This window comes from Sodiomyces alkalinus (assembly GCF_003711515.1).
Source record: "Sodiomyces alkalinus F11 unplaced genomic scaffold SODALscaffold_5, whole genome shotgun sequence".
Taxonomy (NCBI): domain Eukaryota; kingdom Fungi; phylum Ascomycota; class Sordariomycetes; order Glomerellales; family Plectosphaerellaceae; genus Sodiomyces; species Sodiomyces alkalinus.
This window is the reverse complement of record NW_021167083.1, coordinates 682,509-695,463: the sequence shown is the minus strand read 5'-3', so window position 1 is coordinate 695,463 and position 12,955 is coordinate 682,509. Positions and strand designations below refer to the sequence as shown.

Below are 12,955 nucleotides of genomic sequence, written 5' to 3'. Positions count from 1 at the left end.
GAGACCGTCAACAAGGCGAACAAGACAAGGACGTGCACACCTACATCGCACACCGTCAGTCCGTAAATACATGGCTCAATCTCCGTTTGCCATGCTCTGAACCAAGCAGCCGTGGTTAGGATGGCTGCTACCGTCGATTGTCGTGGATGTTGCATAGTCGATCGTCAATAATCGTAACACTATTGCACTGCCAACCCTACCCCAGTACCAAATCCGCCTGCTCCGTTTTCATGATAACATCATCCCAACCAAGCCCCCCTAGACAATATGAACACCCCTCGCGCTTGTCCCATCCTCTCAAGCCGGCACCTAACAGAACAAACCAAGAGTCCCCGCAATGCCTCTTTTCGCCGACCTTCCCCATGTCCAATATCGACAATGACCTTCTTCCTCTCCCAATAAAACTCGCATGTTTTGCTGTCACTTTGAAACCTTTCTCTAATAGAATTTCTCCGCAGGCTGGGATGGGAGGCGGTTTGCATGGCCCATTGAGAGACAAACCGCCCCCCCAAAAATAGTGGTCGCAGCTTAGCCGTCACCAGCAAGTACACAATGCCTGCCGGTATCAGTGTGCCTAAAACTCGGTAAAGAGGTGGCCATATCTGCGTAATCCAATTAGTCGTCATCCTCAATGGGAAGGGGAATGAAGTGGGGGGAAAAAAGAACAAAAAAAAAAAAGCTTACTCGTCATGTCCCGTGGCCCCGTACTTTTCCGTCTCCTCGGGGTACCTGTCGAACTGGCTCGCGTCGCCAGTACCTCCCTTCACAGGCGGGCTATACGGCGCGTCGATGTCCTTCCTCGCTAGCCTCTCCCAAGTCACCTCGGCAAACCAAGGGTGGTTCTTGACATCGGCCGGCCCGTTGTAAAGGTTCCCCAGCCGCTTTGTAAGGTCGGGCGTGATCAACTTCTCCAAGAGGTCCTTCGCCGTCGGGTCCATGTATTGCGGGTATTTCACCTTGCCGCGTAGGATCTTTTCGTAGATCTTCATCTGCGAACCGCTGTCCCAGAACGGCGTGTAACCGCAAAGCATCTCGTACACCAGAATTCCGAGAGACCACCTGCACCCAAGGTGAGTCAGCAACTCCGTTTCACCCACTTATCCAGTTCCACGTAGCAATAAAAGCGAGAGAAACAAAATGCTTTTGACGTACCAGTCCACTGATTTGTTGTAGCCCTTGTTAGAGACGACTTCAGGCGCTAGGTAGTCAGGAGTCCCACAAAGCGTCCATGTCTTATCTGGCACCTTCTTTGCAAAGCCGAAATCTGTAATCTTAAGGTGCCCGTGTCGATCCAGGAGCAGGTTCTCGGGCTTGAGATCGCGGTATATGATGTCCTTAGAGTGCAGGTACTCGAGGGCGAGCGTTACTTCGGCGGCGTAAAACTTGGCAACCGGGTTGGGGAATCGCTAGAAGCACCCGTAATTAGCCCGGTCCAATTTTAGATTGCACTCCCGGCCCTCTTTGGAATGGACAAAGTCGGGGAACAGAAAAGACCACGGGGAGAGTTCACGTACGCCGGACTTCCTCAACAGCGAGAACAGCTCGCCACCTTCGACGAAATCCATCACCATGTACAAATTCTTGGCATCCTGAAACGTTCCCCATAGCGTGATGAGGAAGGGGTGTTTCACTTCGCCCAGCATTCGTCGTTCGTCGTTGGTGTGCTCGACCTGCTTCATGCTAACCACCTGTGCCTTCTTAAGCACTTTGATCGCATAGAACCGCTGGTTATGCTTCGACTGAACCAGGTGCACTCTGCCGAAACTACCGGTGCCGAGCGTCCTGAGCAAGTCGAAGTCCTGCAGGCTGTATTTGCCTTTGGTTTGCCGCGAAACCGAAGGCTGCGACTGATGGGAGAGATGGTACGGTCGCTGGGATTGCGCTGTCTGTTGGTTGTGGTTATTGTGATGCTGTTGCTGTTGCTGTTGCTGTTGCTGCTGCTGCTGCTGGTGTGGCTGGTTCATCATGTCTTGCTGCTGCTCTTGCAACAGCCGTTCAGGGTCGGTTCCCGGACTAGCAGATGGCGGGGTATTGTGTGAAGTCGGTTGTGTCAGATGCGAATTGGAGAACAAGGTCGGGCTGTCGTGCTGGGGCTGGTGTATGAGGTTGTTGATTGTTGGGAGACCTTGTTGAGGCTCGGATGGCGTAAGCCCATGGGCTGTTTTGACGTGCTGGTCCTGATGCGGGTAATTCTGTGGGTGGGACGTGACAGGATTCATTCCGAAGCATGGATTGGCATCAAAGGGCTTGTCGGCCGGGGGTGGCTGCAACGGTGGGGACTGATAGGCGCTGAAGGAGGCTTCGCTGCCGGCGGTGGTCTGGGCAGCAGGGGGAGAGGATGAAGTCGCTGGAGCTGGAGCTGGAGCTGGAGGAGCAGCGGTGGTAGTAGCGGGCGTCACGGGTCTGTTGGGTTGGCTGGAGGCGGCTTGGGAGGCGTCCTGTGAGTTTGAGTTGTTGTCCTTTGTCCGCTTCTTCTTCAGCAAGCCCGAAAGATAGAGCGAAGGCATAGATAGCGAAGGAGGGGAACGAAGCGATGCACGCCCCTCAACAATCACTGGGAGAAATACAAGCACCGGCGTTCCCTAAGCCTGGAAGAAATAGTAGCGATCGCGAGTCGCTGGTTCCCGTTGCTGGTCGCAAGGAGAGGCGAGGGGCTCTGTGGCAGTGCGGTTGAACAGGGCGTGGCTCATACGCTCGTACGGAGTCCTCGTGGAGTTTGCGTTGGCTAGCGGGTAAGAGGGTGGGGAAGGGCGGAGGTGGTACCGTTGGAGGGTTTGGGATTGAGCTGAAAGAGAGGAGCTGAGGGGAGGACGGTGGTGGGGAATAGAGTTGTACGGCCGTCGTACGAAATACGGAAATTGAAGCAATTGAATTTACCGAGGCGACCGTGAATAACTTCTGCCGGAGCTCGGTAACGTAGATTCAACGTAGACGGTATATCCAACGCGTATGTGGTCCTGGTCTATTCGTATTGTTCACTGAACTTCTTGAATTGGTACTCAGCTCATCCAATTCGGAGCTCGAGTGTGATGTGGTATTTACCTTGAGGAACAGTGAGCTGAAACTTAAAATGTGAGAAAAATAGATCTGCGGCCGGCCTGTATTCGACGGGAATATGGTTCTGATAGCAGCCGGTGGTCCCTGTTCAGTTTCGTTGGCTTGATGGCCGTATGGTCCGTGATGTCGGTAGATGCGATGCCGTTGACAAGTCGCGGATGTTACAGCATGGGGTAGATAGGATGTAGTTAATACAAGCTGAGGCCGGACGGAAGGCCAGAATCTGTAGACGGAAATCTGAAGATATTGAACGGAGTGGTCAGAAAAAAAGAAGAGTTTAAAAATGGAAGCTGGTATGTATGGTATACGAAGAGGAGAAGCGCAGGGGAATAGCAACAGGAAAGTGGGAAATAGCTTTCAATTAGTGCTGCTTGGGATTAAGACTTGAGGTGGGCAGAGAGAGGTACCTCCACGTCAAGAAGGACGGTAGTGGAGAAAGGGTGGGAAAAGCGAGAATTATCGGTGACGGCCAAGGAAAGCGATAATTATTCAACAACCACCATCTAAACAGGATACCATCTTACCTGTAGGAAGGACACAATTGAACCAGGTAGAAGAGGACTAAAATATAACAGAGCGAGGTGACGATTCAGCCAAGGTCTTCAGCTGAGATGTTGCAAATCTTTTGACTGGTTATGGGGCCAAAGCCCTCAGTCAACCATGCAATACCATACGACGTAGTAGTTACCTAACCACGGATACGGAATAATACTTACATATACGGAGAGGTATATACCAAATTACATGCCCCAAGGCGGAATACGAATACTTGCGGAGGCTATTACGTCTCACTCTGTCGGTAGAAACTCCGTACGTACGCTGGAGCTGTGGAAGGATCCGCAGGCCCTCACTTCTCCAAGCTCTCTAAGAACAATAGCCTCTCCACCGCGTTCAGAGCCGGAACGCCGGGAAGACAGCACGCTGAAGTACCACTTAATGAGCACGTCATCCCCCCGCTGGGGTAGGTCCGTCAGCAATCGGTGGCTTCCGTCATCCACCCGCCAGAAGCAACCGCGTCGATCCTTGCTATGAAAGTATCCTAAAGTCTGGTGCTCCTTACTCTGCTGTTACGGTGTCTGAGCATCACGATCGTCAGATCGGTAGTTATCCCCTCTTCCCATTTCTGGCAGTCCAATTTTCTCCCCTATTCAATGTACGAGTTTCAATGTAAAGGTCTTCTTCCTATTTTTTTTTTCCAAGACTTCTTCATGTTAAAAAAAACAGAGTTACACATTTACCCATAGGTATCCTGAGTTGTGTTGATCGCGCCTAGCACCAGGCCACAGCTTTTTTACCGGCTTCGGCGCCCTCTCTGCTCCCTTCAAATAACTTCCTGAACTGCAGACTATCCCGAGTCACAACACCAAACGGAGATAAGTGACAACCTGGAGTCTCGAGGCATGGTTCGAATGCCAGTTTCCTTTCTCGCCGGGTGCGAATATTGTGGGGAAAAGGAAACCGAGTCATTTGAATCCCCCTTACTGCCGGGAGCGGTCTACCACGGGCTTGTCGGGGGCAAAGAGTCCGTTTGTGCCAAATGCCTACATTGAGAATCACGAATACATGCAACTATTGCAACTCAAGCTCACATACCCTTGCGGGCTTGATTTCTCTCTTGACATTCTTTGGCTACGAATCTTTCTACCAGTCACTCTGGTTCAGCGTCCCAAACTCGCTCTGCATCTAACATGGGACCGCATCTCCTGCCACTTCCGTCAAGAGAGGCTGCGGGATAATGGTTTAGGAAACCCAATGGACAAGGACGGCGAACTTCGGATAATTCGACAGATACTACAAAGCAAGAAATATGTTCTGTTTCTTTTTTTTTTCTTTCTTTTTTCGAGGCATGACATGTGCATGGTTACTCGTCCTCTGCTGAGCCGTATCCCCTCCTTCGCCCGCCTCACATCTCGCAACGAGACGCAGCACCGCATGACGCCTCCCCAATCTTCGGTCTTTTGTTTGGCGATTTAAAAGCGGTGGCGCTTCTCGTTCTTCGCGCGCCACGCAGTATAACCAACATAAGCACCGCCGACGGCCAGGAAGAAGAGGACGGTCTTCATGAGGAACCAGCTCCAGCTCCCGCCCTCCCTCTTAGGCTTGGAAATCTTCCGGTCCTTGTTGTTCGAAGTAGACGACGAAGACGACGAAGACGAGGGGCCCTTGTTCTTGCTAGGCGCCGTGTAGAGATTCCTGGCCTGGATGGAAATAATGTCATGGTTATCGTGGAGCTCGCCCGTCTCCGCAGTGAAGCCCAGGTAAGAGATGGACGGCAGGGAGGGGGGCTCCCGCGTCTCGAAGCAGAGCTGCCAGCTCCCCTCCGTCTTGTACTGCAGCTCGAGTTTCAGGAGCTTGTCCTGGAAGTAGGTCAGTTTGAACTTGGTCGGGATGGTGGGGTTGCGGAGGCCGCGCGCCGAACAGCCCGCCAGCTCGTTCGCCTTGCCGTCGTTGTTCTTGTCGTAGGCCGTCTCGCCGTCGCCGACCATGGCCATGACGTAAGGGAAGACCACGCCGGGCCGGTTGTTCTTGTACGTGTCGAAGAAGATGCCGAGGCCCTCGAACTTGTCCACGCCCCCGAAGACGGGCCCGACCTGGCCGCGGTTCTTCGTCACCCAGAAGGCGAACCCGTCGCCGTAGAGCTGACCCTTGCCGCTGATCTTGAACTCGACCTCAATTTCCCAGTTCGTTGCTGTCAGGGGGACCCTCGAGAAGAGCCATCCGGTTTGCGATTGGCGGTCTGATGTCAGTCGCATGTACCTGTTGTTCGCACGTTCCGGTGTTAGTCTTTTTCCTCGATTCCCGCCGGAGTTATCTTTGCCAATGGTAATGGTGGACGTACGAGTCTGTTCGAACAATTGTGTCTCCACCAAAGTCGTACCATCGGCTCTGCATGTCCGAATCGAGATACGGCTGTTGGGATGTTTAGTTAGGATGATGAAAACTCATTGCATGTCTCGATAGGGAGTTCACACCTGTTGCAAGGAATGCGTCCGCAGCTACAGAACAATAAAGTTAGTGCACAAATCCAATTGCGCAGGCTCGCATGTTTGGAGAAAAAACGAACCGCAATACTCCTGATCTCTCCATCATCTTCCGAGGTGATCTGACCCTGGACCAAGGCGGCCAGTCCCAGGGCTGACACGAGGGACTTCAGCCACATGGTCGCCAGTAGGGAGGGTGATAATACAAGAAGAGTCAAAGGCTAGGCGCAAAGAAACGAAGATGCGTGTAAAGAGGAAGAGCAGAAAGGAGATGCGCCAAGTGTGTAAGCTGCCCTAGTCCAGCACGCGACTCGTCCTTCCACAATGGATGTGTTAGCGTTCGGGTTTCGGTACAGACGAGTTGAGCCTCTCTCGTAGCTGAAGTGTCCTCTTTCGTTCTGCCTCGTGGTACGTTACAAGGTACCCCGTACGTACTGGTGGGAAAGCTCACCCCCTGTTCTAGCCCCACTGACGTCGTCGGGTCGTCGGGTGTCACAGGCTGTTGGAAGTGTGGCGCACAACGTTCAAGCCACAATGAATGCAGACTTGGTATCAAGCTCTTTTACCCTTTTACTCCGATTGCATTCACCTGCTCACACATCCACGAAAGCCCGAGACATCCCATTCATCGATTGCATCTATTACCTCTGCCCACCACTTCTCTCAACATGGATTCCAATTCGGTCAAGCAGGCGCTCATGAAGCAGGTCCTGCAGGAGGCTAACATAGCGAATGCGCGTGTCCTCATCGAGGTATGCACATGATTTCCGGCATCATTCTCCCCACGGGTGCATGGGTCGCCTTGACATTGGATGATATACTGACTATAATTCTGGAACAGAAACTCCAAGAAAACTGTTTCGAGAAGTGTGTTCCTAAGCCCGGCGCCTCCTTGTCCAGCAGCGAGACGACTTGCATGACCTCATGCATCGAGAAGTACATGGCCGCATGGAACCAAGTCAACTCCGCCTACATTGCGAGAATACGGCAAGAGTCTAACAACCAGAAGAATCTTTCTTAATATCAAAACTGGACAAGTAAAGACAGGAAAGGACACACTAATACCGGCGCGCAAACTGTACAACCACCGACACAAACCACCTGTATCTTTATTTTGGAGGCGGCAAGAACCGGAAGCTTCGGCCGTGAAAATGAATGGCAGGCAAAATGGTCGCGCACCCTGGACTCCTCGTGTGCTAGGAGCTTTGGTATATCAGGGTCACCTAAGGACAGTACGACGACGGGAAGCAGCACACGAGGATAGGGTGGGCGCAATCTGTATTATACAAAGGGTGCATGGTACACAGCCTTTTCATTGGGGTATCAAAACATAGACTACTCTGCCAGTCCTTTTTTCTTCGCCTCCTCCGCCTCCCGTTTCCGCGCAAGGTATCTTTCCCTTGCGCTCGAGATGTCGCACTCGGTTTTCCTAGACTTGGCCACCCTCTCGAGCTTTTCGCGCTCCTGTTCTTCCTCTTCGCGCGTCCGCTTGAGTGCCGCCTCAAGCTGTTGCTCGAGCATCCGGGTCTGCCTCTCACGCATGGCCCCCTTACCGCCCGCACCGACGAACCCGGCCCGCGGGCCGTTATCTCGGCTTTCTTGTCGCGGCCGACTCGCTTCCTTCTTGGCCTGGGCCTGTTTTCTGGCGGTCACGTTGAGACCCCCGCCGAGTAGCTGCCGCTTGTCGACGACCTGACCATCCTCGTTGATCGCGACGGAGCCACCGTGTTCGATGATCTCCTTGGCGCGTTCCACGTCGGTGATCTCTTTCTCAGATCCTTCTGGCTCGTTGTCGTCCTGTGCGGGACCGCTCTTGACCTTTTCCTCGGCGGCCTTCATGACTGCCCGATGTGTTTCGTCGTGTCGATCCAACAGCCCCTTATAGAAGGCGTTCATGCCGCCCGTCTTGTTCTTGCGTGCCTCCTCTTCCTCCCTCCTCTTCTCCTCTTCCTCTATCCTCCGGTTCTCCTCTTGCTGTCTCTTGTACGCTTCGGTCACGAACTTCTCTTTCTCCGCGTATTCTTCGCCTTCTGCTTCCCTCTCCCGCGCAATCTTCTTCTCCTCGGCGATCAGCGCATCCCGCTTCCGCACAGCCGCCGCCGCTAGAAGACTGCTCATGTACTTCGGCTTACGTTCCCCCTCCTCTTCTGCCGTTGACTTCTTTTTCTGCGGTTTGAACGTGTCGTAGACTTTATCATAGTCGTATATGCTTGGATCGAGATCTTCCGCGGCTTCCGCATGCTTGCGCGACGCCAGGCTACTGGACAGATCACCGAACATGGCGCTCTCGGGCTGTTTCTTGGATTTGAGAGCAGTAGGCGGTTCTGCGGGTGGCGCGTTCTTTTTCTTTGGTTTCCTTGCGCCCGTCTCTTCGATGGACGAGGAGCTGAGGTCGAAGCCACTCAGCTCCCCGATCGCCTGGGCTCGGCCCGTATTCGGCTGAGAAGCGTCTTCATTGTCGGAGCCATCATCGAGGCCGCCGAGCAGCGGTTTCCTTTTCGCCGGGGCTGGCTTGGATGCGCCGGGCTTTTTGGTGAGATTGAGTCCAAATGACAACCCTGACTTGCTCATTTTTGGTTGTGCTAACGTTACTGAAGTTGGAGAGACCTCGAACGTGACGACAAAGAAAGCGCCAAGTTCCCAAGGCATGGGTGATGTGGCGTTGGAGCATCAGCCACGAAAAGAGGTCAGTTGTGGCTGGTGACCTGTTCTCTGAACTGTCACGTAAGTATACCTAAGGTACAGTCAAATTAGCCAAAAGGGCACCGACGCTATTATGTAAAGTGCTTCGGTCCTTTTATTAGGCTACTGTAGGTACCGGGGCCTTGGATGCTCAACGCGGCAACATCTCATCTTCAACCAGGTGCTTCTCAAGCTCCATGACCGCCTCGACGCTCCTGTTCGACGGCACCAAGCCGTCACGGCTTTCGCGCGATTTTACGCTTCAAGGCGACATTTTATTTCAGCTGAGCGCCAAGTCTCGAGGGCCTCCTGGCGATTCTTCTTTGAGAAGACCACACCTGAAGTCTGAGCGTAGCAGGCTGCAGGTGTGCCATGGCAAAAGGGAGGGCTTTGCGCCCCCATCGGTTTACATTCTATCGGTAGGGCTCTGTAGCCCGTACAGACACGTTTGCCCCGACAGCGGTGTTCCGCCTTAATCGTGATTCTGCGTGATTCTGTGCCGCTTACCCATTCGATCATGGGCTTGACGACACCCTCGCCTCGTTCAAACAGTAGGGAGCAGAATGTGATCCACTGACCTCCCACGACTTGGTCATCTTTTGCAAGAAATCGTCGTCGAGTTGCGTTGATTGGCCTCCTGTTATATTTCTTCGTTCAAACTATTATTCTTTCCACTAACTCTCGATCTCAGTCCAAACGCGAAACTGGGCTGGCGGGTGGGTATACGTAGCGGATGAGGAAACTGACAATAATGGATAGGGGGCTTTTGTTCCCCCTTAAAGAAAAGAAGATTCAACGGTGTTACGATACCATCAGCAAGATGCAGGTGCTACTGTCCGTCTCTTCCGCCACTGCCGGGCGTGCACCGTTGAATTGCACTTCCTGCGATTACACGGCCAACAGGAGCAGTCAGGATAGAACAGCAGCATGGTGGCATCGTCCCACGACTTCTACCTCATCCGGGATTGTTCCAACGGAGAATTTGTTTCATCTCAATGTTCTCGGTTCGTGGATATATTGCCTGTTTCGCGAGCCCGTGTTTGCATTCAGCCAACAATGTTGGGGCCCGAAGAGAGTATCCGCTTCACCTTGGCTGGCGGGTCGAGTGACAGTACGGAGCACGGATACTACGGATAGTTGTTCGATTCCCGGGGGCCGAGGCTTTCCGCACCTTCCCGGAGGGGTTCTACCATGGGCTTCAAGCCTACGGAAACAAGAAATAGGTAGTTAAGTTCCGAAAAGCAGTACATGTATCCGTACTCCGTACATATCGCACCATGCAGCTTCACACGGTAGTTACGGACACAGCATACCAGCACTGAACGGATAAGGTAGCCCTATCTACCTAGTCTAAGAGTGCTTTTCATTTTCCACCTCTTGCTAATATCAGGCATGCAGGCATATCGACCACCATAGCTTCGAAGTCTTTCGCACACGGACATCGGTTCACGGGACGGCCGGGGAGCGACTTAACCCGGTCGCACACCGCTTCATCCCAGAGGGCAAGTAACGTACGTACTGCAGCTTTGGCTTATGGTGTACGAAGGAAGAAACCCAGCGCTGCCTCTGGGGCTGTCATGTGTAAATGAGATATTGGCAACGAAGGTCAGTGACGTAAAGAAGGGATGGCTGGAATCACATTCCCAGGCGAGCCTTTGCTTAGGTATGGAAACTGACCTCGCCGTCCCTTTCTATTTCAACGCCTGGGGCACGTATGGCGAAAGCTGGGGTTTCTGGTTGAATGAAAGGTCCCCGTCTCTGGACGTTCTGGCTTGCTTATAGGGGTATGAATACATTTTGAGGCTTACCCCTACTCGCTCCCCTCAAACGAAAAAAAAAGAAGAAGAAAGAAACAATGAAAAAAAAGGGGGGAGAGAAGGGGGGGTGTCAGGCACTCGATATGTTAGGCATATCCGGGAAAGCAAAAAAGGAGCTCCCCGTTGAGGACTCAACCTGCGGCTTTGCTCCGGAAACCGAACCTCCACGATATCCTGTCCTACGTACGACAGAGGAAAAGGGCTATGCACGCGACACACGAAAGGAAGTCATCCTTCCGGGAGATTGGAATGCAATGCTTTGGAGGCGCTAGTCTTCAAGTTTTTACAATCCAAGGGTAAAAAAGAGAGAAGAATGGGAGCTTATTCGCTTGGCGGGTATGGCAGGGCGGACAGAGAGGAGCCGGTGTCCCCTCCCTTCCCGAGTAAGGGATGACGTACAGCATGCCAACACGTTTGCAATGCCGAACTACGGCATGTAAATGGCTGTGACCTGGAGGCTTACAGGAGGTTTGTCTGCGAAACATCGGCGCGAAACATCGGCCTCCACGTCGATAGCTCCCTTGCATCCCTTGGAACGGGGAAAGGTAAGTCGATGTTAAATGGGACACCTTCATTCGACAATTTCCTTTCTTGTGATATTGGCCACTGCATAATTACATAGTCTAACCATGGGACAATCTTCCCCAGCCTGCGAGTTTCCCTTGTACTTATCTTTATCGTCACTACTCGTCACTATCCCTCGCCTTGCAAAACCCCTCGCGGCCGACGTAACTACTTGCTTTGGATACTTCCCTTCACGCATGTTCTGTCTAAGACTCCACAACTCGGTCCCCTGCTTACACTTGGAGATAGATTGAATACTAAACCCGTGTGTCCGACAGGGCCACCGTTGCACCAGAAATGGCATCACCGGGAGGATACAGATGTACACGATTCGCAGAAGTTGTTCTGTTCATGCGGTCCGGAGTTTGGCCTTTCCCGACTTTTATCTATCATCTTCGCCCTACTTCCCTTTTGTGCGGTCGCGCGACCCAGGTGCTGTCAGAGCACACCCGATATATACGGCTGTTGGACACACATTGCATTGTGTACATAGTTTCTCGGTACATACGAAAGAACTCCCTATTATCACATTTTCGCCACTTTACTTTTGTCACTCCTTTTTGCCTTTCTTCAATCTGCCTTTATTGTGATTCATGCTTCTATTTACGATCCAGCCGTTATCCTGGCGTATTAAATCAATCAGCAAGCCTAAAAGTGCACCCATAAGCTGTTTTGGAAAGTTTTTTTTGGCTGTATGCCAACCGAGAGGCGGTCTTGAATCCGGCATTCCTTTCCTGGGCCGCGTCTGCCCCATGCTCACTGTCTACTTCAGACAACCGCTGTTACAAGTACATATCATACACCAACAAACTCCCCTCACCGACATCAAAGAATTCCGTGTCCACATTGCGTACGTGTTTGCCTGAACCAAAACCATTGGGCGTTGAGAAGACAAGTCAGGACCTCCCTATGAGTGACTGCAAAGTGACATACCACACCTGCGTAAGGTACATATGACTGGGGAAGCAACGCGCAAAGTACTTGGAACTGGAGTCGAGTGAACCGACGCTGCAGAGTCGACTGCGGAAAATTACGATCAGGCCACATCCGTTGTCGATACCTTGTACTCACTTTTGTTCTCCACGTTCGACATACGACTGTTCTATATGACCAAGAGCCAACTGAGAGAACCTCTACTATCCGGTCTAGTCGATGCTCCCGTCCTGGACCCTTGTCCGAGCCTCCAAGTCTCTGGCAGGCACTTGTTCAAGTGGCTCTGGCGCCAGGGGACGTCTTAAGTTCTCGGGTCATCCCTTGTCTTCGGCCAAAGTTGAACGTACTCGTGCGTACCCCGTACCTACTTCACCTTTAATCGGGTAGGTCATGGTTGCCTTAGTCGTAGCTTATCTAAATATCTAATTGGGAGAAACGCCCTAATGATGACGATGCATTAACGACAGACAACGAACAAATTTCAAGGCACCCGAGTCCTTCCAACCCCTGACGAGACTGAACCGCTTTGTCAAATCTAACCCTGCTTTCCGGGGGAGGCTGATACAGCCTTCTGGGTGTGGGTGTGGGTGTGCGTGGAAATTTTCCTTGCGGCAAACCTCGGACGAGTCCGCGAGGCTACCGGGGCTTTTTGGGGCCTTGCAGTGAAATGTGGAAATCCCCAACTGCATTAGTGTACCACGCACCGAATTCAATTCTATTTCCTACGGTTCCAAACGAGCATTTGCATTTCACGCAACGCGTGTACTGAGTTGAAGCCTCCATTTTTTTTAACCCCTGCCAAACACCTTTCCTTCCCTAGCTCTTCCTCTGCCTCGAAAGCATGTCGCTCGCTTAAAAATCACGTTTCAAGGAAGAAAACATTACTCCACGTTAGGGAAATATAACTGATTTTTTTGAATC

The 12,955-nt window shown here is 52.3% G+C and overlaps 5 protein-coding genes across 5 annotated transcripts; 2 read left to right on the top strand and 3 right to left on the bottom strand.

Moving 5' to 3' along the window:
• Positions 1-574: 574 nt before the first annotated feature.
• SODALDRAFT_277498 (Pkinase-domain-containing protein) lies at positions 575-2,507 on the bottom strand (the record flags this gene model as incomplete). The annotated part of the gene is made up of 4 exons (XM_028608069.1): positions 575-602; positions 685-1,059; positions 1,153-1,406; positions 1,515-2,507. The coding sequence occupies 4 exons, from the start codon at positions 2,505-2,507 to the stop codon at positions 575-577; spliced, it is 1,650 nt and encodes a 549-aa protein (XP_028466349.1).
• Positions 2,508-4,613: 2,106 nt separating this feature from the next.
• On the bottom strand, positions 4,614-6,439 carry SODALDRAFT_333140 (vesicular integral-membrane protein VIP36). The gene is made up of 4 exons (XM_028611891.1): positions 6,122-6,439; positions 6,030-6,053; positions 5,897-5,967; positions 4,614-5,814 (listed from the first exon to the last, which is right to left on the bottom strand). The coding sequence occupies exons 1-4, from the start codon at positions 6,215-6,217 to the stop codon at positions 5,028-5,030; spliced, it is 978 nt and encodes a 325-aa protein (XP_028466348.1). The 5' UTR covers positions 6,218-6,439; the 3' UTR covers positions 4,614-5,027.
• A 195-nt stretch (positions 6,440-6,634) lies between these two features.
• Positions 6,635-7,388, top strand: SODALDRAFT_333139 (mitochondrial import inner membrane translocase subunit tim-13). Its single transcript, XM_028611890.1, has 2 exons — positions 6,635-6,790; positions 6,880-7,388. Exons 1-2 carry the CDS (start codon positions 6,707-6,709, stop codon positions 7,057-7,059), a joined length of 264 nt encoding a protein of 87 aa, XP_028466347.1. The 5' UTR covers positions 6,635-6,706; the 3' UTR covers positions 7,060-7,388.
• Positions 7,209-8,637, bottom strand: SODALDRAFT_333138 (hypothetical protein). The gene has a single exon (XM_028611889.1). The coding sequence runs from the start codon at positions 8,607-8,609 to the stop codon at positions 7,374-7,376; it is 1,236 nt and encodes a 411-aa protein (XP_028466346.1). The 5' UTR covers positions 8,610-8,637; the 3' UTR covers positions 7,209-7,373.
• A 624-nt stretch (positions 8,638-9,261) lies between these two features.
• SODALDRAFT_164489 (hypothetical protein) lies at positions 9,262-10,102 on the top strand. The gene has a single exon (XM_028606964.1). The coding sequence runs from the start codon at positions 9,454-9,456 to the stop codon at positions 9,949-9,951; it is 498 nt and encodes a 165-aa protein (XP_028466345.1). The 5' UTR covers positions 9,262-9,453; the 3' UTR covers positions 9,952-10,102.
• Positions 10,103-12,955: the final 2,853 nt, after the last annotated feature.